The sequence below is a fragment of the Symphalangus syndactylus genome, chromosome 16 (assembly GCF_028878055.3).
Source record: "Symphalangus syndactylus isolate Jambi chromosome 16, NHGRI_mSymSyn1-v2.1_pri, whole genome shotgun sequence".
Lineage (NCBI taxonomy): Eukaryota > Metazoa > Chordata > Mammalia > Primates > Hylobatidae > Symphalangus > Symphalangus syndactylus.
Window position 1 is genome coordinate 44,834,206 of NC_072438.2, and position 24,425 is coordinate 44,858,630.

A 24,425-nucleotide genomic window follows, 5' to 3' on the forward strand; every position below is an offset into this window, starting at 1 on the left:
CACTGCTGCTGCCTGACTTCACCTTGGGCCAAATGTTGTGCAAAGGGACTTAAACTCCTTTCTTTAATCCTTACAACACGATCAGGTAGATGTTGTTCTGTCTGTCTTTAGAGTTGAGAAAATAAAAACAGAGGTTATGTAACTTGCTGAAAGTGACACAGCCAATTTGCCACTAATCAGTGTGACTTCGGAAGCTGCACTTTTTTTTAACTTTTATTTTAGATTACAGGATTGTGTGTGCAGGTTTCTTACAAAGGTGTATTGTGTGATGCTGAGGATTGGAGTATGATTGAACTTGTCACCCAGGAACCAAGCATAGTACCCAATAGGTAGTTTTTCAACCCTTGCCCTCCTCCCTCCCTCCCCACCCCCCAGGAGTCCCTGGTGTCTGTTCTCATCTTTATGTCCATGTGTACCCAGTGTTCAGCTCTCATTTCTAAGTGAGAACATGTGATGCTTGGTTTCTGTTTCTGAATTAGTTTGCTTAGGATAATGGCCTCCAGCTACATCCATGTTGATGCAAAGGACATGATTTTGTCCCTTTCTATGGCTGCAGAGTATTCCTTGGTGTCTATATATCACATTTTCTTTATCCAGTTCACTGTTGATGGGCACCTGGGTTGGTTCCATGTCTTTGCAATTGTGAATAGTGCTGTGATGAACGTGTGAGTACATGTGTCTTTTTGGTAGGATGATTTATTTTGCTTTGAGTATATACTCAGTAATGGGATTGCAGGGTCGAATGGTAATTCAGCTCTTAGCAGAACCTATATTTCTTACTCCACCTCTGCCGCCTGTCCTTAGTATACAGCAGTGGCTTTTTGTTGCCTTTTTCCCTTATAGGATGCAGCCCTCTGCAGACTGGGCTGGGGCTGTTTGGCCATTATACCCTTGGCTCCTAGGACAGTGGCTGTGACACAGCAGATGCTCAAAGAATATCTTTAAGATTCAGAGTATGACACACTGCACTAGCACCGCCATCTCATGGGCCCTCACAACAGCCCTGGAAAGGTGGCCTGTACCCTCTCTAAGAAATGAAGAAACTGAGGTCACATGTTGACCATGGTCACAAAATCAACTGAGGGGAGGTGACAGGAACTGAACCCACTGTCACTCTGTGTTTCCCTGGGACCCTCTGAGCTCAGGAGCCCCGTGTTGCTGTGCAGTGGCAGGCCAAGGCAAAGCCTTGGTGGAGCTGGGGCCCATTTGGCCCACTGACCTGAGGAAAGCAGTTTTGTGAATTGGCAGTAGCTGCATTTGCTGACATGGTGAGTAACAGGAAATGGCATCATGTTCCTATCATGTGAAACAAAGTGAGAAATAGGTTCAGGGTGGGAGGCTGAAAGGGAGGGAGTGTAGACAGCCCCACTCCCCACACTTGCTCCAAGGCTGGGAGGAGGAATGGGAAGGTGTCTCCCCTCCTGGATTCAATCGCCTTCTTCTCTTCATTCCCCTGCAGTATCCCCTCATTCTTCCACGGGCACGATCAGCCCCTGCTTCTTGTTGCTCAGATGTCATCACTTTTTTGCAGAGGGAAAAGAAGAGGCCAGATCAGCACAAGGACTTCGGTGTGGCTGCGTGCTCCAAAGACACTGAGTGTGCCTGAGCCCCACCACGGCCTCCCCTGCAGGTCTCAGGCAGTCTTCCCCGAGCTGCCATGAGGTCTGTGGGAGCTCAGGGTTTGGCCTTTCCCGTCCACTGGCAGGGCTGGCTGCATTCAAGTCCTCTCCATCCCTGCCTTTCCCCACCCTCTCCCTCTGCTGCCCCCTTCTCTGACAGTGCTGACCCCCTCTCTCTTCCCCACTCTTTCCCACCCTCGCCTGGCCTCCAGTTTGGATGCTGTCCACATACTTCCCGAGAGCCTCAGAGGACCTCCGTGTGCGGCAATACATTTCCCAGGTCACCTCTGTGTCTCTCTCCAGGCTTTTTCCAGGGACCCCCTGGGGTCAGTCTCCTCTCCCCACTGGAACGGGGAAACTGGGATTGGCCCAGACCCAGCAGTGGAGTCCCAGGTGCCCTGCCTGCCAGGCTGACTCCGCCCAGGGAGGCCTCCCTCAGAAGCTCCTCCAGACTCCACCCGTTACCTCCCCCACTCCTCTCACCCAAGGCTGCGCTGTGGCCAAGTCAGTTGTTTAGTCTACACTTTCTGTTTAGTCTACACCATGGCTACCTCAAGGCCCAGTGAAGGTGTGTAGTATAGAGCAAAATCAAATCTGTAGTTCAGTTTTCCTTAAAAAGTGACCTTCATATTCTGGCCAGAAGAACAGAATGGTTGGTTGGATATATTTTGAGTTTTCATGGGTTTTTGTTTTCCTACCTCTTGCTATACTTTCTGAAATTGGCTTTTAGTCTAAATAGGTTTTTTTTTTTTTGGCAATGTGTTTTCCTCGAAAGAGTAAGAATAATAGGCCTCATGGCTGGGTCGTGTTCTATAGTTTGTGAATATTTTCTCAACCTTTGTCAAATCTCATCTTTACACATCCTGTGTGAAATTGGGCACGTGCCATGATTTCCAACTTAGAGGGGATGAATGAGCCCTCCAGAGCTTGAGTTCTCTGCCCACATTGCGAGTTACTCAGTGCCAGAAGGAGTTCTGGAACCCAGGTCTCCTCAGTCTCCATACCACATCCCTTCTAGGGCACCATGTTGCTTCTGTGTTTCTTGGCTCTGCCCACTCCATCCCAACACAACTCTCCCCACCCCTGCTTTGGTGGAATCATGTTCCTTTGGGGTAGATCACACCAGCCAGAGGCAGCTGCTGTCAACTTAGCAGATGATACTCATCACATTATTCTTGAAGCCTTGGGTCAGGAGCCTGCCCCACCCCTCTGCATCCATTTGTCCAGCCCTCAGACAGTTGCCACAGTCTTCATGTCTATTCTCTGACTCTATATCCTGGGTAGACAACATGGACTGCCCAGCATCCTGCCTTCTGTCTGGGGCTCCCACTGTCATCCTGACCACACTGGGGGCTGCCAGTGACACTGGGAAACTCCCAGGGAACCCCCTTCAGGCTTCACATCATCTGCTCCCTCCCTAGCATCCCAGCCTAGAATACTTTCCAGCCATCAGCTGCATCCCCAGTGAGGCGTGCAGCCTCTCCCATGATAGGAGGGCTTCAGCCGAAAGAACCCTTTAACAGGCCCAGAAACCCAGGAGCACCATTAGATCAGAAAGCAGAAGCAAGAATGCAGCTAATCTCCCCCACATCAATTGCTATAGTTTTATTAATCCGCATATTATAGGTCAGTAAGGGGGTGGCACAGTTTATAATCCCTGCAAGAGTCTGATGATCTTTTGGTGACCAGAAGTGCCATTTTTTGGTGGGCTTCTAGAGATCCTCCATCAGGGATACCAGACATGTTTGGCATGCCTGTGCTGCCGTGAGAGGCTAAGCGTGTGTCCAGACCACACGTGTGGGTCACGGGTCCAGCAGCAGAGCTGTCATATTGATTGTTTGCTTCTACTAAATGTATAAAGCCTGCCTGGTGTCCAGAAGAAAAGAAACTATGATCCAATTTTTTAGAATCCACAAAAGATGAGAAGTAGGAGAACAGTTGGATTTTTTAGAATCCATAAAAGACAAGAAGTAAGAAAACCTCCAAAAGGAAGGAATCAGCTGAGAGTATTGAAGATGACCAAGTACAAACGGGCAGAGGGGAGTGCTTCCCCTTCTCCTCTCCCAGGTGGTGGGCTGCCTTGCTCAGCCAGGACACACAGAGCAGCATCGTGCACTTTGAGGGGCAGGTAGAGCTGCTCATTACTAGCAGGGGTGCTGGTGGGGACCACAGTGTTCTCTTCCATCTTTGAGTTGAAGTCCTGTGTGAGAAATGAAAAACCTTCATGGCAAAAGACAGAAAGGGACCTAGAATGTAACATTCAGCAGTCTTGTTATCTCATGCACCTGTCTGTCCAGTTGGGGACATTGCTGTATGGAGGTCAGTTGAACAATCACAGTTGAGGAGCCTAATGAATTCTTGCACCACCAGCCACACACATTCCGAAGAGTGAGCCGTTGTCTCTGATCTTATCAGGATCACATCGTGGGATCATATTTATTTGGTCTTTCTAAATATACCCTTTAAGTCCAAAGTGAGATAACTAAATGTGGTTGATAAAAGGAAAGAATAAAGTGGGGTATGATTTCCTTTCACAGAGGTCTGGAATCTTCCCGCCTTTTTCAAGACAGTCGGTGGTGCTGGCAAATATTTAATAACCGGCCCCTCTCACCTGTCAGAGGAAGCCCTTGGTGTTCAGTGTTTGCAGATTTCCATTGTGCAACTACTCCTCCCACACCCCATTTTAAACTACCCACTTGATGTCACTGGTCATGGAGTTGGGCTCACAGAGCCAGTGGGAGTCAACTGTAGCAGCCACTGGACTCATTCAAGTGTTTCCCAAAAACAATCTGCTCCTATAAGAACTCTCCCTTAATCTCCTAACCCTGCCATTCAGGATGATTCCCTGCACTCTGGGAAGCACACATTCTGGTGGGAAGACTGATACTGGGCAACTGATAACCAAGTGACTTAAACTTCTGAGGGTTACAAAGGGTGTTTGTATCCTCAGTGTCTCATTTCAAATTCTGCTCAGAGCTAAATGCAACAATGTGAGATGTTAGTATCCCAGATCTTCATCCAGGAAGGAATCTTAGAGATCATTACGTTGTAGGGTTTCTCTTCTGCAGAGGAGATAGAGGGTCGGTGTCAGATTGCTGGTTTGCCAGTACCACTCCCTGGAGAAAAGAGCAAAAGAAAGAAACTTGTTAGTCAACTGTGCAGAGCCACCGTGAGACTGAATAGCTTTGTGGGTGGCCCCGTGTTTGCTGCAAGAGACCTCTGGCCTCTTGTAGCAGCTGCCGCATGGTAAACAGAGCCGAGATATCAGGGGTCTCGCTGAAAATGCAGTCAGATGGGCTCTGAATAGAGTAAGGCAGGACACTCTGAGATGGGATGGGGTTTCTCACAGCACCGTACAGGGACCACCTGCAAGATCTCTTGAGGGGCTTGTGAAAAACACATTCCTGAGGTCACCATTCTTGACCTGCTGCTTATTGAAAATTTCTGATGCCTGGGATGTGCAGGTTTAACAAGCCCCCAGATGATCCTGATAGGATTCCTGCCTGAAAATTGCTGGGTGAAGGCTCTTTCCCCTCCAAGTGATAAAGAAGGAAGAACATCCGATAGAAGAGCAAAATTTTGTGGAGCACTTCATGAAGAGGAATTACTAGGTCATTTAGAAATATGTTTGAATTGTGGATCATCTTGTAGGCCTTTCTGGCATATTTCTGCACTTAGATCCACAAGACACATCGAATGTCTTTTTATAAAGGGGTTTTTTAATGCCCATGTTTGACCCTCTCCACTTAACAGTCCCATTCTCATTTTATATATGAAGGTAATCTGCTTTACAGAAAAATGTAAAGGACCTGCACTTCTCTGCTTTGTGGTAAGTTGTAAAATGCAGTTTAAAGAGGTAGGCCTCATATCCTGATGGATTTGTAGGAAGGATTGCACGGTTTTACCCAGCTTCCCTCGAGTTTGGCAGAAATTAGCTTTCCCTGAGCTGGCGTCTTCCCGAGCGAGCGTGCTTCTCCTATGGGGTGTGCGGCCTTCTGTCCTGTCTTCTTGAGGCAGAGCTCCAATCTAGGATCTGTTCACAAACTGAACAAATGCAACAAACAATAAACAGTCTTTTGCTCATAGTTAAGGTGCCTTGAGTTGGGTGCGAGGGGCTGAGTGTGTTCTCAGGAGTGCTCTGCCCACAGCTCTGGCCACCTGCTGCAGGTGCACATCATATGGGTGGTCTTTGTGGAATGCCATCAGCACTAGCTTAGTACTTCCTAAATGGGAGCTGGAGGGCTACAGTGCTCAACACTGGATTATACAAATGTGGATTGTCCAGGAAACGCTTTTAATCCCCCTCATCCACTCTCTACCCACGTGACCCGCCTCTCCCTCTTTACTTGGTGTTTACTCAGGAATGTGGGTGAGTTGTCGTGTTAGCCTAGAACAGCCGTTCCCAAACTTTGGTGGAAGGATGCCATTCACTTTGAAAATTATTGAGTAGCCCAAAGAGCTTTTGTTTCCATGGATAATTCCTATCAATATTTACCATATTAGCAATTAATTAAAACTGAGATTAGTATTTATTTGACTCATATTTATTTTTACATAGCTATAATAAATACATATAAAAAATTATAAAAAAATGACTGTTTTCCAAAATAAAATTAGTTAGAAGTGTGACATTGTTTTTACATTTAAAAAATCTCTTTAATATCTGATTTAATAGAATTCGCTGAATTTTATTTGCTTCATTCATTCTGTTTTGGTTGTTATTTGAAGCATATAAAGAAAAAGCTGACCTTGCACAGATCTATAGTAGGAAAAGCCGGGGGAGGGCCTCATGGACCCCTAAAAGGATCTCAGAGACCTCCAGGGGTCCTCAGACTGACCAAACATTCAGAACTATTGAGCTGGAAGAATGTAAAATAGGAAAACAGTGTCTCCCCCAATAGAATTTCGTGTAAAACATGGACTGTGTTACAAAGTCAGATGGGTGCAGTTGTCCTGCTTAACCACTAGTCAGGAACTGAAGGCCAGAGACTCACGGCTGTTCCCCAACCTGGTAGTGAACCCAGAGGCCTGTCTTGCTGTGCGGTGGGACAGGAAGTTGCATTTGGGAGTCTCATAGAACACACTGGAAGATGTGTTTTAGCTTGGCCAGGTTCGTGCAGGACAGGTTTTCTGCATAAAGAAAATCAGTGACATTTCTGAAACTGCATCCTGGAAGCCTTGACCAGTTTGGGTAATAACAAGAGATTTGAAAGTGTGGGGTGTACAGGTGTTTGCTGAATCTAGGTGGTGGTGGTGATTATTATTATTTGGAATTCAGCTTTCAGTTCTACCTGCTTGTGAGTTCCAAATTTTGTGAAAATTAGTTGCTTGGACGAAACTTTTCTTTGCCTCTGGAAGGCTGTCAGAAAGCGAGATTTCCCAGCTTATGTGCAGTGTTATAGTAATAGAGTAATGGCTCTGCAAAATTGTTCCTTTACCTTAAATGTAATTTATTTTGCATTTGTGCTACAGAGCTGTCATAAGTGTGCCCTTTTGTCCTCTTGTTTGGAAACTGGGTTTTTATAATGTGTGTGGTCTATCTGAAGATTATTGCCCATTATTGAACACCATTCATAGCAACCATTTGCGTTAGGCATTGTACATGGACTCTCCACTCTGCAAACTGTGTGTTCTGCCCCTTTTTAAAAAGAGGAAGCTAAGGTTCAGAGAAGCTAGGTAGTCCATTCTGAGCTTCACGTGCCAGAGGCCATTTTGTACTTACTTCAAATGCCATTGCAATAAATGCCCATCAGAGAGTTGTTCTTAGCATAAGGGGCGCTACATGTAACTTTTTACTAGCGAAATGGATGATGTTCACGAGCTGTGGTTGATTAGAAAGGCGTCCAGACCCTGGCACCAGGGACTCTGGAGCAGAACTTGAGGCCAGTGCCTGTCGGGCCTGGTTCCCCACACTCCATCTGTGTGACCTGACTGTGGATGGCCTGGCTCTGCCATTAGATTGCCATGGTGCCCTCCTCTGGTTGAACCTTTCTCGAGAAGTGCTTGTTGGAGGCCTGAGTGCAGAGCCTGTGAGAAGCCCTGTGTGGTTCCTATTGCCTGTCAGCTCGCTGATAAAGGTCATAGGTTTGGCAGAATTTGGCCCAAGGTTTGCTTTCTCATAACGTACCACTTGGTAGCAAGGCCAGGAGGAAGGTGGCTATAGCTATTTCTGGAAGCTGCTTAGGGGGCTGCCTCCCCCTAAATTGGTACATAATTTGCAGGGCCTATTGCAAGATGAAAATGCAGAACTCCTTCTTGAAAGATTATTAGGAATTTCAAGACAGAGACAACAGAGCATGAAGCCTTGTGCGAGGTCCTTCTAAGCACAGAGCTAGTGTGACTGCACAGAACACACAGCCGTGAAGCCAGCTCTGCCCCCACCATCTGACCTCTCTTAAGTGGCCAATTAGCATAGGTCACTCCCCACCCTGCTAGGCCCACCCTCTTAGGGATGTTGTGAGGCTTAAGTAAGAAATAGCCACTCTACAAGCAGTGTCAATTAGCATGGGCTCTGGTTTCTGTGTGAGGTAGTTTGCTAACATGAGAGGGTATCTGATTAGCTAAAATGATAACACTGACAGATTAAATTCAAAATAACTAAACCTTCCATGTGTTCCTTTATGCCACATGACTCCTGCGTATTCTGCTACCAGCACCTGTTTGATACCAGAGGGAGGGGGTCCATTCGGGATGGGACAGGAGCATCAGCAGAAATGTGGAGGTGGGGAAGTGCTCCATCTTCTTGGAAGCTGAGCTGGCAAGGGTAATGGAATGAAAGAGATTGTGAATATTTTTGAGACCATAAGGAAACCAATACCCTGGTGTTGCCCAGTACAGAAGCCACATGTGGCTGTTAAGCACTTGAGATGTGGCTACTCCAAATTGAGATGTGCTGTCAGTATAAAGAACACACTGGATTTCAAAGACTTGGCATAAAAAAAGGATGCCTAATGTCTCAGTATTTTTATATTGATGATGTTGAAGTGATAGTATTTTGTATATGTTGGGTTTAACAAAATATCTAATTAAAATTAACTTCGCCTGTTACTTTCTAATGTGGCTGCTAGAAACTGTTACATCCTGCATGGGGGTCACATTCCAGTTCAGTTGCATGTGCTGCTACTGATTGTTCTACTTACACACACACACACACACACACACACACACACACACTCCTGCACACAACCCAGAGGGGTCAGATCCGAGACTCCAGGAGCCCCCACTTCTAGTGCCTAGGCTAAGCCCTGGAGTAGAAGATAAAGCTGGGAGGGTGGGTAAGGAGGTGAGTGCATGGAGCTCCAGGCTAACAGAGTGGAGAATTTGTTCTTTGAGCACTGGGGAGCTATGGATTGCTTACTAGCAGCAAGGTGACTTGTGCAGGGTATATCTGGGGGAGATTTATTGGGGGAAGAGGTAGAGGAGGCAAGAAGTGAATACAGAACGAGAAATCAGGACAGTAGTTAGGAGACTGTAGCCTTCCTCTTGAATCAAATTCAGATAACACATCTGGACTGATGAAACTCTCAGGAAGCTGAGGAAGAGTCCATGAAAGTGTGTTCCTCCCTGTGCTGAGACCAAATAATTGCAACGAACAATTAACATGTGGCCTAGATGCACCTTTTGCCTTCCCTGATCCAGGCAGGTTCATAATTCTCACCTGGGCCCAAGCTTGGCCCTGGCTGCCAGCTGCCTGGCTCCAGCTGTGTCTTCTTTTAATTGTTTCAAGTACTTCTCTGCTCCCTGGAAACAGGCACTCCCATCAGTCACGTTCCAGAGGAGGAGGAAGGGGAATTTGACAAGTATCAGCTACAAAAGCCTCCTGGACAAAAGTCCTTTAAGCCCTATTTGAATAACAGTTTTTTGTGAAAATAATCAGGATGTTGAGAGCTTTTTTTTTTTTTTTTTTTTTAAACTCTTTTTGGAAGGTAACTTTTGTGAAAAGAAAACACCTGCTGCTCCTCAGGCTGTTTCAAAACACTGCCTATGGTTTCAAAGTACAGAGATATGCATGTGGTGTGAAGCATTTGCAGGCATGATATGTGTAGTCTAGGGAAGTGTTTGTAGCAAGGCGAGGCCTTTTAGCTGCATTTAGATGATGCCGGGATTGGGGTGGGTGCGGGGTGCAGCAGTAGGGAGGAAGAACTATGTATGTTCCTCTTGAGAATAGGGGTTATGTCTAGAGGATTAACAGTTTTCTTTTTCTTTTTTCTTTTTTTTTGAGACGGAGTTTTTCTCTTGTCTCCTAGGCTGGAGTGCAGTGGCATGATCTCAGCTCACTGCCATGTCTGCCTCCCAGGTTCAAGCGATTCTCCTGCCTCAGCCTCCCGAGTAGCTGGGATTACAGGCACCCGCCACCACGCCTGGCTAATTTTTCCTATTTTTTAGTAGCGACGGGGTTTCGCCATGTTGGGCAGGCTGGTCTCGAACTCCTGACCTCAGGCGATCCTCCCGCCTCCGCCTCCGAAAGTGCTGGGATTACAGGCATGAGCCACCACGCCTGGCCAACAGTTTTCTTTTTTCGATTGAAGTTCAGCTATTTGCAGGACCGAAGGTAGTTCTAATTACTTTCACCTGTACTTCCACCAAAAAATAAATAAAACAACCATGAGTAATTGCGGATTTTTAATTGAAAGCATTATTCCAGGAATAACTGGTCGACCTTGTTTGCAGAGGAAGTGGCAAAGACTGATTGATATTATGATCCAGCTTCTAAAGATTTTGCTGCTTAATCTGAAGCACATTGGATTTCTGGTTCAATAGGCTTTTTTTGTTTTTATTATTACAACTAATATGTATTCTTTTCACAGGGCGAACCTTTCCTACACACCCATACTTCTCTGCCCAGCTTGGAGCAGGACAGCTGTCGCTTTACAACATTTTGAAGGCCTACTCACTTCTAGACCAGGAAGTAGGATATTGCCAAGGTCTCAGCTTTGTAGCAGGCATTTTGCTTCTTCATATGAGTGAGGAAGAGGCGTTTAAAATGCTCAAGTTTCTGATGTTTGACATGGGGCTGCGGAAACAGTATCGGCCAGACATGATTATTTTACAGGTATAGAGCGTTCCTTCTGTCTTTAATACAACAAAATGCTAAGAATTTTCTTATCCCTCTCCAGATGTGCCTCAGGAGCTTTTTCACCTTCAGGTAGCATTGTAATAGCTGTCACTGCTGATAAAGGACTCTGTGCTAGGCATTATTCCAAGCACTTCATCTGCACTTCCCTCTAATAACATAACAGGAAGACACTGTTCATCGTCTCAGTTTGTAGATTGGAAAACTGAGGCTCCAAGAGATTATAAATTGGGCCCAGTCACACAGCTAGCAAGTGTCAGAGCTGGACTGGAAACCCAGGCCTCTCTGACTCTAAGGCCTTCCCTCTCGCCCCCATCAGCCATCAGATGATCTCAGTCCCACCTCCCAGCCTCTGCATCTGCTCTTCCTCTGCCTCACCCCCATCCTTGTCATCTCAGGTTCAGCTCAATGTCACATCCTGGGAGAAGCTCATTCTGACTACCCTGATGTTGTGTTCCCCACTTCCACCTTGGGCACACTGTGTCACATTATCCTGGCTGATTTCTTTTGCACAACACAGCCACTGCCAGGAATGATCTTGTTTCCATAATCATCTACCTGTCTATTTTCTGATTTTTCATAGCATGTGAACTTTAGGAGAGGGAAGGGATCTTACGGGTCTTGGAGCCGAGTCCCTAGTTTCTGAAACAGTGCCTGGGTTGAAGTAGGCACCCCATAAGTATTTGTTGAATGAACAGTTCTGTCAGAGAAAACCAAACACAGTAGCTTATTCCAAATACCACGTGCTGCTCTTGCTGCCTGTCAGAGGGAAAACTCTGGATCCTGCTTCAGGAATATTCCTAAATGTTGCAGCACATGTTGATATGTTCATTTACTACCACTAAGATACTATGCCTTCAGAGCTTTAGAAAGTGTCCTGGGAGGGAATACATTAGAGCCAATGACTTGCTTTGAGAGCACCAAATTATGTGATTCAAAATCTTTTCACCTTGACCTGTGAACATGGACCACGTGAATGCAAATATCATAGAAGGAACTCATTCACTAAAAGATTTTGACCACATAACACTTTCCACACGTACTGTGAGGTTCTTCCTGCATTCCCTTTATTAACTTTAAAGACGATGGTCACCAGGCAGTGGAATTTTCAAGTTTTCTATAATTTATGTAACACACAACTCTTTTGGGGTGGTGCCTTTGGTTAATTAGACTGTCTTTGATACGGGAGAGCCACAGTTGGTGCTTATGGGATTATATTATCTGAGCCTCAGAAAACGGTTTTGTTTTCTTTCTCTCAGTTTAGATAGGACATATCTAACTTGGTGGATCTTAGCGGATTCTGACCCTCTGTAGGTTATTGTTTCTTTAGGCTCAGGCCATGGGACTGCTCAGGTCTGGGCTGGCTCTGGGGCCTCTGTGAGCCTGTAACTCTTGGTGGCACTACTAGGAACTGGCATGAGATTTCTGCCAGAATCATGTCATTCTGTGAAGTTGGAGTTCCACTTTAGTTGGAAAAAGTTTTTATTTCATCTTAAGATGCACACTTGTCTTCTTGTTTTAACTTGCCGGGGATCTGGATATTCCATATGTTATACACCAAAATAAATTATGCTTGTCCTGTCTATTGAGTAATTTCAGGGGTCCAGAGGGAACTTGCTGAGTGAACATGTACAATGGATTCCTATGGAATCATAAGATGCCCCTAATTCAGTCTTAGTAAAGACACTGGCTTCTTATTTCTAATTCCTCCAGGCTTGAGTTGTGCAAAAGAGTGTGTATTTGTTAGAGAATTTATGAAATGTTTGCACAAGACAGGTGTTTAGATCTTCTTAGCAGAAGAATACAAGGGAACAATAAAAAGGAAGTGGCAGAAGAAGACCCAGCGTTAGCATCCTGGGCCTACACCCAGCCAGTGCCTGGCATCAGCAGGCACTTGGGAAGCACTTGTTGAGTGAATTAGTAGCTGAGCTCAGTGGATTGCAAGCCAAATAGAATGTTTAAAGTTCTAGTAAGTCTTCTCTTACACCCACCCTGTGAGCAGTAGGCATAACTTCATTGCTGTGGCAGATCCCTAATTCTCAGCCCCTGTGGCCGTCTTCCTGCAGATCCAGATGTACCAGCTCTCAAGGTTGCTTCATGATTACCACAGAGACCTCTACAATCACCTGGAGGAGCACGAGATCGGCCCCAGCCTCTACGCTGCCCCCTGGTTCCTCACCATGTTTGCCTCACAGTTCCCGCTGGGATTCGTAGCCAGAGTCTTTGGTGAGCATTAGTAAATCTGTTTGCCAGAACCAGCCTTCTCTTATTAGAGGGGAAACATTTACTGTCTCTCCATGGTGATTCTTATTTTTATACCTGTAGCTCTTCCCAGAACAGGGTATTGTTTGATAGTCTAAGATTACTCAGGGGTGGGTTTTGTGACTTTGGAGTCCTCCTTAACTTCTGATAATCACGGGGCTTCCCTAGATGCCTTCATCTTGTGGGATGTGGATCCGAGTCCCTCACCATGAGGGTCTCCCTAGAGCAGACATTTGGAGGACTTGGCTGAGGAGCCACAGGTGTATGTTTCTCATGAATTGCCTTCCTCAGCCCCTCTGGGTTGTGAGTGTTGACTGATGCTGACCGTGGGCCTCTGGGCCCTTTCTAGATTCCCTTGGCATCTCTTCCTCCCCTTTCTCTTCTTGCCCTGCCCTTGGCTCTACACTTTCTCCCAAGTCACTGTCTTGGAGACCAGTGTCAGGACCTTGAGTAACACCTCTGTGTGGATGGCTCGCCCTCCCCCCTCAGCCTTGACACCTCATGAAGACCTCCTGCCCCTGAGCCCACGTGTCACAGCCACTGCTACTCCCGTGCCCCCGCTGTTAACCTTGGGTGGTTCACGTGTAAAACCTGCCTTTATAGTCTTGATTTCCTTTTTGAGAACATTGTCAAAGTTAGGTGAGTGTTCATACACAAAGCCTTCAACCTGCCTTCATATGCAGGGATAGCGCTGTCCACGTGTGCATCGGGAACCGAGTGGAATGTTGTGAGCACGGTCAGTTCGGGCACAGTTTGTTTTCCCTACTTCAGAATAAGTGATATTTTTGACAATTCAGGTTCTTTTTTTTATTGTAAAGGAGGAGATTACTAAAAAAAGATAGTTATTATATATCAAGTGTTTTTAAGCATCACTTGACAGCTTAAAAACATGTGATCTTTAAAAAATTTGTTTTTAGGATTAGAGAGCATCTTAAGGGAAATGTTCAAAGACATTGATACTACTTCAGGCATGCTTTGGGCAAACATCTTAAATATCCAGATTCTAGAAATCCTAAAATTTGCTTTTTAATGTAAGTGAGCATTTACCCTTCTTCTCTCTTTTCCTTTCCCCCAAAATACTAGATTTTTATTATTCACTGTTATCTACAAGAACCTTTAAAGAGTTTCCCATTTTGTTTTACTATAAGAATTCATGTTCCTTCTTTTCTGTCCCCGGAAATAAAATCACTAAATTAAAATAGATACAAAAAGCTATCTCCTGGTTAAGCATATCTTTAGTGAGATTTCATGAAGGTTTATACCATAGTTAAAAAAAAAAGATAACTAAAAGCCTCAAAATTGTGTGCTTAGTTTACTAACAAAAGAGTTATAGAAACTAAAATCTCAAGCTGTAGGCTTTAAGCTTTCTTGACAATAACTTCTATGTTTTTGACTTTTCTAACACTGGAAATTAAGAGAAAATTATTAATCCACCTTCCTTACATTTTCTCCACATTTTAGCTATGATTTTCATACAGGGTCATGAAGAGGAGTGAGGATGGAAATGGGGAGGAGGGAGCGCTGTTTGTTAATGGTCTGTAAACAGCTCAGGCATTAAATTACTTGGTTAGTGAAGAAAATTCTACCAAGGCAACCAGGCTGATCATAGACTGGAGGGGCTGAGGGGTCATCACTGAGTCATCCCTGCCCGGGGGCCCTAGGCACTGGAGATGCTGCTTGCAGAAAGTTCTGGGGCTCTGGAAGAGAAATTTTTCCTTCGGCTCATAAATGGGTAAAAAGACATTAGCAAACAAGCAGACTCCACTTTGGAAATGATAGCCCTTCTGTTGCAGAGTAATTTGAAGCTGTCTGAAGCTCACTGTAATGACTTCATAAATCAAAGCTGCAGCCTGTAAAGGTAAGATATTTTTCTGTAGACTTTGTAGGCAGTGGTGAGACTCGGAGTTTCATAAACATTATGCATGGAGATGCCAGTGTCTACATCATTCCTGGATCCCACAGACTCCTGCTGTGCTAAGTGGGTCGTTGTCCAGCTGGCCAAGGGCTCCTGGGATTAGAGGCAGGAAGTGGGATCTCAAGGCTGCACTGGCTTGTGATGTCACTTTGCAAGAACTGCTTTTTTTTTTCCCACAGTCCATCCCATCTTTCAGTACTTAAAACCAGCAAAGATAGGTTTTTACAAACCATTTTTATTTTTAGCACTGATGACTTAGAGAACGGTGATGGAGGTAGCTTAGTTTTATATTTCAAAGCCTGCCATTCAGGCACTATAGTCTTTTTTGGCCTAGGGCCCATTTCATTATAAGCCTTTAAGTCTGGATAAACTCTAAAAACACATAGACCTTTGTTGACTGTTCGCTAATATATATATATATATAAGTAAAATATTTCAGTTTGCACCACCTCAGCTCATATATTAGTTAATAGGTTACCTGGCATTAAGTATGTATCTGCTCCTTGGAGGGGCAGCTGCCAGTGATATGTGCGCCTTAACCTTCACATGGTACTCACACCTTGCTGAATGGCAGTTCTTCTACCTGGTGTCACATAATGTCAATAGCCCCTTCCTGTATTTTTCCGGCTTGAGTGCAGCAGGGCCCTGGGAGAGACGCTTGCTCTGTTCACTTTCTCATCACATCTACCTTTGGGGGAAAAAAGAATCTAAAAAACAGGACCTGGCTTGCTCCTGCTGGAGGAGGAGCTGCGGCGTTCAGCCCCTGATGTTTTTCTATAGGACGTGCTGCCAAATAGATGAGGGAGGAGGTGGAGTATAAAAACTAAAGGTTTGGCAAAAAACACAGAAGCCACCTGCAATGTAGTGAAGGCTTCAGAGAGACTTTAGGATGAAAATAGACTGAAAACAAGATTGTTTCTGTGGCCAGGAAAATCTCCAGCTATTCAGGTAACATGATGCCGCGTGATGATGAGTGTGTGTTCAGTCTGTCTGTGCTGTTGTTCTGCACAGCATTGTCATCAGCCTTCAGCATCCCCTTTACCCGTTACTCATAGAATGTAGGGGAGCCACAACTGGAGGACTGCAGCCTTCCAGGAGAAAGTTGAGAAGGCTCAGCCTTGACAAAGACAAAGGTGGCTGGAAAAGAGATGCAGTGTAAGCTCACATAGGAAGATTGCACTTTGAGATCATGAAGTTTAGTTTCAAATAGAGTTCCAATACACAGTAACGCAATAAGAGGGTTGCTGAAATGTCCTCAAAGAAAAGCAGTTCCTTTGTGTTGTTCTCAGCAAATACAGTGCAAAGTAATAGAGTCAGCTGAATTTAAGATTCCTATTTCCTGCCTGGTAAAATGTCTTGCCTGTTTCTAGGTGGCTTGAAAAAGGAGAGGAGAGAAGGAAGAGGCAGGAGAAAAGTCCCACTGAAAGGACGTGGGCTACAGTGTAGTGAGCTAGGCTACTGCCGCACTGCGCTGGGGGGCTCCGGCGGTTCACTTTCTCCTAGGGAGGTTTTCAAATGCAGGACGTTTGCTCACTTTTCCAAGGAGAGTTATTGTTTTTTTGGTTTTTTTTTGTTTTGTTTTTTTTTAAAAAAATTCCAGAATGTAAATGTATAAGGATACTGGAAGACAGGCAAAATAAAAATAATTGGTTTGGGGCAGTGGGTTTATAGGTAACATTTTTCTTTACTATTATTTTAAAATTAGATGTAATTTAAAAAATTTCCAAAGCCAAAAAACAGTACAAATTCTTTAAAGGATGTAGATGTTGCCCCCAAGTGTCATCAGACAAATTTAGGAGGCCCTTCCTCCCAAGCAGAGCTTCCTGCAGTCCTTCCTTCAGCTCTTCAAGCACATTCCTGCATCGTGCACCCAAATGATCTCCCGATTTCAGACCCCCCGTGTCTCACACAAGCTTCTGGGGCTGAACTTTCTCGGGCCTTGAGGGATGGACGCTTTGAATGGGAGGAGTGGTGGTGAGTGGAGCATCTCTGGCAGCAGGCATTTGGGAGTCTCTGGAGTCTCTGGCAGGAATCAATCAGCGTAGTCTCCAAAGGTGGCCTTCTCTGACACTAACTAGCCCTTGCAGGGATCATACCCATAACCTGCATCTCATTAACATCATCTCCTTACCAGTGCACTGACCTAGTGAGAAAAGGAACAATAAGCGTTCAGCGACTCCTGCGGTGCTCCAGGGGAAGTTAGAATTGCTTGGCTGGGGCAGAGGCCCCTGGTGATCTGGACCTGCCTGCCCCCATTTGCCCACCTTCTGCCCTGCACAACCAGTGCCCCTGCCTTGCCAGCCAGACTGTTTTTCAGGCTACTGCACACCTCCCTGTATTGACACCCTCTTTTCCGTTTATTCAGAGTATTAATCCGTGAGGTCTGACCTAGGAAATTTTCATTGGTTCTTCAAGCAGTCACCTTTCCGTGGGCCTTTTCTTTCCTCTTTGTTCTCGTAACACCCTGGGCATAACTCTACCGAACCAGAACTCCTTGGTGTCTCTGCAGCGTGTTCTATGTGTTTTGCTCATAGCTTAATCTCCAGAGCCTAATACAGTGCCTGATGTGTATTAGATGCTCAATGGATGCTCATTAAGTTAAAGTAGAAGACACCTCTCAGCAGAGTTCTCTTAAGATGTTGTGAATAGCATTAGGAAAGAACATTTATTTTTTAATTACATTAAATACAAACAGATTTAATAAAATAAATCATATGCCCAGGGCTATGTCTTAATTTTTTAACATATCAATAAAGAGCTTTAAAACACATAACACCACCCCCTCCCCTCCAAATTTCCTTTCCTTTCCTTTCTGGGAAAGTCTCCGTTTGGAATCATAGGAAGCACTTACTAAGTTGATTTATTGTAAAAAACCAAGATCCTAATAAATCTCAGAAGATCTGCTGTTAACCTAAAGAGACCACTGATGTGGATTGTGTATTTGGTTGTGCTCACAAAAGTTTCCCAGTAATCATTTATTTTAATTGGTGTAGATGTGGTATTGTACCTAATTTAAGGCACTTATCCCTCCGAGAGTAGAGACCAAGCTATAGAAAATCATTGGTGTGGTAGGGAAAGCCTTTCCCCAGGATCCCTGCAAAAAAAGGTCTTGATTTTTATTCTGAAAGATGCCCTCATTTTTTGTTCAGCTATAAATGTTCATATATTGAAAGGAGGTCTAGGAAGTCTTACTGTTTAAACCACTGAAACTTCAAATTTACTTCAGAGTTTTGTTTCTGGAAATGTCATTTCTGTTTAAAAATACATCTTTGTTATAGTATTATTTTAGATTTTTTTTATTTTCTGTAGTGGGGAATTATACAGGTAGACTACATTTTATAAACCAGATATTTCAGAGGAATATTCTTTGACTGGCCTGCCTTGGTGTATGTAACACTTACCCTAAAAAGCTCAGATTTCAAAGACACAGTTAGTTCCCTAGTATATCTTCCCAGCCTCAACAACCAGACTTAAGAAGGGAGTGAAGGATTCATCTTTCCCACTTTCCTGCGGCCACCCTGAGCCATCAGTAGTTGTGATGTTTGTGGAAAGAGTGTGAGCCCTGAGCTGGGTGGGAGAAGCAGGCTGGTCTCAGCGCTGGCATGGCTTAGGGCTGCACCCATCTCAGCTCACATGCTTAATTAAGGGTTTTGTGGCGGTCGCAGAGGATCTTGAGGGCTGTCCCAGCCAGCGGGCTCCTAGGTCTGTCATCTCTCCCTGTGCTTTGTTCAGAAACTACAGGGATTCAGTTTCCCATTTGCACAGCAGCAGCCAGTCTTTGCTTTTCTGTTTCTTCGTGGCTTTTAAATGTTATCATATTAACCATCTAGAGAGGCATCCTGCAAGGTTATTCCTCTCACCTGCTTTTGCTTTCCTTGATTTGATGAAATTTACAACTTCTTTATCTCTTCCATTATCTTTCAGCCAAAAGAAAGAGCGAAAAGAAATACTGACACCTGCCTCTAATTATATTTCTGCTCTGATTTTTAAAATTGTTTTTTCTTATATTATTATTTTAGTTATTAGGTAACTTGCCTCAGTTTAGTCACCCGATAATTAGTTATCGTGGCTCTGCTTTAATGCCAGGACATTTGACTCTTTTTTTCCCCAGCAGCTTCAACTCTATGAGGAAGGGGAGACGGGGCTGGGGTTGCTGCTCAGCCGGTTGCCTTGACCGGTGCCCTCCCTCTTACTCTGCAGTCTGTATAGAAATTGCATCCATTTGCCAGCCACTCTAAGAACAAAATATGGCCAGAACTAGAAAGTAATGTTGACAGAGTTCTTGAACTCCTCAGAGGGAAAAATGTTCTTTATTCCATTATCATGTTAAAAATCAGTAAACTTGTATTTAATAATGTACTTTTGCAGTTGTACAGCTGTTTTACAGTTTTTAAAGATCTTTGAATTCTATTCCTTGTTTCAAAACAGAGGAAACAGGGACACTTTTTCATTTACTCTTATCTTAATTTCTGATGCTTTATCTATAAAAATCTTTTAACTTGACCCATAAAAACATGTTTTAGTATCTCCTTTAAAACCCAGGAGCATTCCTGGAAAAATAGACTAATAAAACCTTTTTCCCTTTCCCAGTTTAACTTTTGAAGCATGTTTGAATTTTATTTTCAGAGTAAAACATAATTTTTAATGTTTATGTACTTTTATTTGCAATACTGTCTTGACAACACTATCTGAGATACCAGGCTCTTAAAAATGAAATAAAGTTTGCAATGTGGGGCTATGTCTCCTGCCCTCCTGCTCTGTGATGTGTGGAAAAGGCAATGGAATGGTACTGCGTGAGAAACTGGTCTGGTTTAACTTTCTGCATTTCTGTGTTTTCTCAGATATGATTTTTCTTCAGGGAACAGAGGTCATATTTAAAGTGGCTTTAAGTCTGTTGGGAAGCCATAAGCCCTTGATTCTGCAGCATGAAAACCTAGAAACCATAGTTGACTTTATAAAAAGCACGCTACCCAACCTTGGCTTGGTACAGATGGAAAAGACCATCAATCAGGTATGAGTCAGTCCAAACCTTGCAAATGCTTAAGCCATCCTCTCTTGAGCAGGAACTGTTTCCTACCACTTTGTGTTCTGAACAGCATTCTGCATGATGCCTGGCATGGAGGAGGCATATCACAAACGTGTGGAATGATCGTGTGTGTTGTGAGCGTCATGGTGAAATGCCACATGGAAACACGGTGGCAATGTTTAGCTGTAGAAACCAGCACAGGTTATTAGTAGTTTCTTACATTTCAGAGACTTCAGCTGTAGTAGCTTGTTCTTCTGAAATATATATATTTATGCAATGATGCAATGTAGGGTTTTGTACATTGAGTGCTTTGATTTGTGTATGTGTGTTGAATGGTTTTAATTGGAATTTTCTCAAAATAATTCTTTGATAACAAAGTTATGATAGGGAACATATATTCTATGAATTTGTTTCATGATGTGTGTGTGTGGTTTTTTTTTTAACTGAATTCAGTTCAATATCTGTGGCTTCAGTACCTCTGGTTTCAGTATACAGTAGAACCATTACCCTCTGAAATGTTAGAGGCTGAGATGTGAGTTTTACTGGGAATTACAACTTAACTAGATGGTGAATGCCCTGGGTTGGGCATGGGAGCAGATTTTGATCCTGTACAGTCTAAGGAAGAACCTTCCAGTAATGGTTGCTGATGATGGAGGACTATGCTGCTTAGTAGAGAAAGGGGCATCATTGGAAGTGTCTAGAGGCTGGGTAGCTACGAAAGCACTGGAAGGGATTTCATCATTGAGTCACTGCAGAGTCAGCAGTCAGGCCTCTCATAAGCCTAGAATCCACTCCAGATAGTCATGTGTCACTTAATAATAGCGATACGTTTTGAGAACTGCAACATTAGGTGATTTCATCATTGTGCAAACTTCATAAAGTGTACTTAAACCCAAGTGGTATAGCCTACTACACACCTACACATGTTGTTCCTAGGCTCTACAAATCTATACGACATGTGACTATACTGAATACTGTTGGTAGTTGTAACACAAAGCGGAGTATTTGTGTATCTAAACATAACTAAACATAGAAAAGGTACAATAAAAATATGGTATTCTAATCTTATGGGACCACCGTCATATATGCAGCTCGCCATTGACCAAAATGTTGTAATGCAACATATAACTGTATAACAAAAGCATAGAGCAATCAGGCAAAAACAAATGGTGAAATAAAGCTATTTTTGAAAAATCCTTACTCTGGAGATTTCTGTAGTCCAAAAGGAATCCATGATTCCAGTGGATTGCATCCAGATGCAGTGTTTGTGATTTTTCATTTGCAGCCGCACCTTAGGTGTTAAGCACAGAAAAAGATGCAAGTTTGGCCTGCAAAAAAAAAAGAGGTTTCATACCAATTGTTAACTTTAGATTTCTGTTTGCACATTGCATATGCCCTTATGAAAGAACAGTTCTTTTCTGTTCTGCACTCATCTTTAATTGAGAGCCTCTCCATCTCTTTTCCTTCCCTGGCACATTCTTCTTGATGTGGATAGCTTTGGCTTGTTGAGGACTTGCTTTTTGCCAGGTTGGGTGGGCATCTAAATATACGCATGATCTCATTCAGTCCAGGCCGTGCTCCAGAGAGGATATAAAGTGGTTTGCTGACTGACCCACACTCATTCTGCTGCAAAGTGGGAAGGTAGGGGTTCAAACTCAAGTCCCTCTCACCTCAAAGTGCTTTAGCAGCTCTCCTAGACTGCCAGGAGCCTCTGGAGGTCATTTAATTTAGAGTTTTTCCCTGTTTTACCAGGATTCTAATACTGACTTCTCCACCCTTTTGATTCTTTGATTTCTGGCATTTTCATTCATTCTTTCATTCATTCCCTTCTTAGTTTTTGTTGCATGTACTTAGACATTTACAGCTTCTACGGCAGACCCCCGAGAGCCTTGGTTACCTAGACTGAGGGCTATATCCAGTGCCTGTCATGTCACCTTGCTCCTGTCCCTCCCAGGCCATCCCAGCTGACATTGTTTACCTCCTGAGTATTGAGCCTCAGAAAAAAAATCCCATTGTCTCCTATTTTCTGTAAAAAACAAAAAATAAAACGTATTGAGAGTACTTAGGATACATCAGGTGCTCTTTCAGTGCTGGAAGAGTGGAAATGGACACAGCATGGGAAGAAAACAGCTGTGCGTACCTGGTTTGTTTCAGGCCGCTATTTGGCTATTTGGAAGTTGCCATTCATTTTTCCACTGACTTTTTTTTGAGACAGAGTCTTGCTCTGCTGCCCAGGCTGGAATGCGGTGGTGTGATCTCAGCTCACTGCATCCTCCACCTCCTGGGCTCAAGCATTCTCGTGCCTCAGCTTCCTGAGTAGCTGGGACTATAGGCATGCACCACCACGCTCAGCTAATTTTTGTATTTTTAGTAGAGATAGGGTTTCACCATGTTGGCCAGGCTGGTCTTGAACTCCTGGCCTCAAGTGATCCACCCGCCTCATCCTCCCAAAGTGCTGGGATTATATGCATGAGCCACTGTGCCCGGCCTCCACTGACTTAGTAACTCTGGGACATAGGTATTATAATTCCTATTTTTATAGATGAAGCTGAGCAGAGAGTTAACATGCCCGGCCCCTTGTAGAAAGGCAGGGCCTGTGGGAGCCAGGGCTGTGAGGTTGGAGCTGAGGTGTTTGAGTCCAGCTGGACTTAAAAGATGACCTAAGATAGGCTGGCAGACATTTTCCAAAGAAGGCCAGGCAGTATATATTTTAGGCTTCATAGGCCATAACGTCACAACTACTCACCTCTGTGACAGCTACTCACCTTGGCCTTTGCAGCACAAAAAATCCAGGACAGCATGTAAGGGGATGACGGGTGATGTTGCAAAAAACTTTATTGTAAAAACTGTGCAGCGTGATGGGCTTGGTCCACAGGTGGTGGTTTGCTGATCCCTGAACTAAAAGATCACAGCATGTGAGAAGGTACAGGAATGAGAGCAGAGAGCAATTCTCAGAACCTGATGTGTTCAACATTTTGGGGGTATCGGGAGCACAAAAATTTGCATTTGGGGCCCAGGTTTTTATCAATGATCCTTATAGAAAGTAGATCTACCCCCATCTCTGCCCTCTTTCCCTCTGGTGTTTCTATCTGAACTTGACATCTGAGTGTTCTCTGTCAGGCTTTCTGCTTTCCCACTGCCCCCTCCCCTCCAAAGGGTGCTGTAGTCTTAAGTTCTACACAGAAAGCAGACATGGGGTCCAGCATGATTCCTCTGCAGCCTTAGAGATCCCCCAGGCCCAAATCTTGGGGGTCTTCAGAGTAGATGTAATGGATGCTTCTATTGCAGATGGTGGAGCATACTGCCCTGTGTACAGATGGGGTGGGGCAGGGAGTGAGGGCATCTGGGTGGTCCTCTGTGATAGCCGTGGTTCCATTTCATTAAATGCCTTCCCTGTATAGATAGTCTCAGCCTGAGCAGCTGGGACACAGCTGTATCCTGGATGGAAGAGGTGGCCAAGGACAGAGCTCTGGAGCTCTGGCTCAATGTGGACAGGCTGAAAGCAGCCAGAGAGGGCAATTCCAAAAGTGACAGAGCCCAGGACAGAAGACCAAGGGTGTCTGAACCCTTTGTGGCAGTGTACTTACCAAAGGAACTGTCCATTGAATAAACCATCTACATCTTCTGACCCAAGAAGAATGGAAACTTTGGGAATAATTAGTAACAAAGGAAAGGAGGTCAGAGTTGTATTCTTGTCACAGTGGGTGCTCTGTGCCTGTGAAGTCTTAGCTCAGTTTAAGGAAGAAAAAGAGGAAGGGTGGCTTTGGGAGGCAGGGCAAATAGCCTATTTTCAGCATCCTTTAGGCTCCACTCAGAGCATGGCCTCAGCCCAGCATTGTCATCATATCACGTCAGAGCTTGTTAGAAACTCAGCATCTGAGGCCACACCCCAGACCTGCTGAATCAGAATCTGCATTTCAGCGAGATCCCCAGGGGATTCGCATACACACAAACAGCTGAGAAACCCTGCTGTGGGCGACTCTGTTAGAAACACAGTGAACAAACGAGCCCCTGTTCCAGTTGAGCTTGTTAGAAACCAGGTTAGAAACCAGGGTTCCTGTATTCAGAAGACACACCTCAAATCAGGGGCAAACGTGCCTCTTCTGCCTGTTGGGGAGCCGTCACTTCTTGGGCAGTTTGCACCGTGGAAAAGGAGTAGTTTTGTACAAGGACAACTGGTGCCATACCAGGAGGGTGGGGCATGGCGGGGAGAAGTGGTTTACCACTGGCTTTGTTGAAAATTGCTCACATGTGGTGGTAATAACAAGCAGAGGGACTTTTAGTGGGTTTGATTTTTTTTTATAATTTGCTACAGATAGTGCGCCCCCTTGTTGCTGATACCAGGCCAACTGTTCCCACTCTCCAGCCCTCGGTATGACAATGGGACCAGCAGATTGGAGGGAAGGGGGTTAGGAAGGCGGAAGCTCTGTGGCAAGTTCTGCAAACCATCAGGGTTCATGACTTTATTAATCAGTGTCCGTGGACTGTGAAGAGAAATGCTGAGTCTACAATAGCAAATGAGCCAAGAAC

General features: G+C 44.5%; 2 protein-coding genes across 14 annotated transcripts in view; one reads left to right on the forward strand and one right to left on the reverse strand.

The window, feature by feature from the left end:
• Positions 1–24,425, forward strand: part of TBC1D1 (TBC1 domain family member 1) — a 248,220-nt gene that overhangs the window by 215,655 nt on the left and 8,140 nt on the right. For all 12 annotated transcript variants that reach the window (XM_055246311.2, XM_055246309.2, XM_055246310.2 and 9 more), the window contains 3 exons: positions 10,427–10,671; positions 12,759–12,918; positions 19,711–19,880. In XM_055246311.2, the coding sequence (XP_055102286.1) occupies positions 10,427–10,671; positions 12,759–12,918; positions 19,711–19,880 (575 nt within the window). The remainder of the gene's footprint in view (positions 1–10,426; positions 10,672–12,758; positions 12,919–19,710; positions 19,881–24,425) is intronic.
• LOC134732797 (uncharacterized) lies at positions 684–23,727 on the reverse strand. 2 transcript variants are annotated; one of them, XM_063619852.1, is made up of 5 exons: positions 23,483–23,727; positions 22,661–22,793; positions 21,097–21,223; positions 4,665–4,735; positions 684–3,819 (listed from the first exon to the last, which is right to left on the reverse strand). In XM_063619852.1, exons 1-5 carry the CDS (start codon positions 23,508–23,510, stop codon positions 3,567–3,569), a joined length of 612 nt encoding a protein of 203 aa, XP_063475922.1. In that variant the 5' UTR covers positions 23,511–23,727; the 3' UTR covers positions 684–3,566. The 2 variants fall into 2 exon arrangements, with proteins under 2 accessions (XP_063475922.1, XP_063475921.1); XM_063619851.1 differs by lacking the exon at positions 23,483–23,727 and having other exon boundaries at positions 22,661–23,065.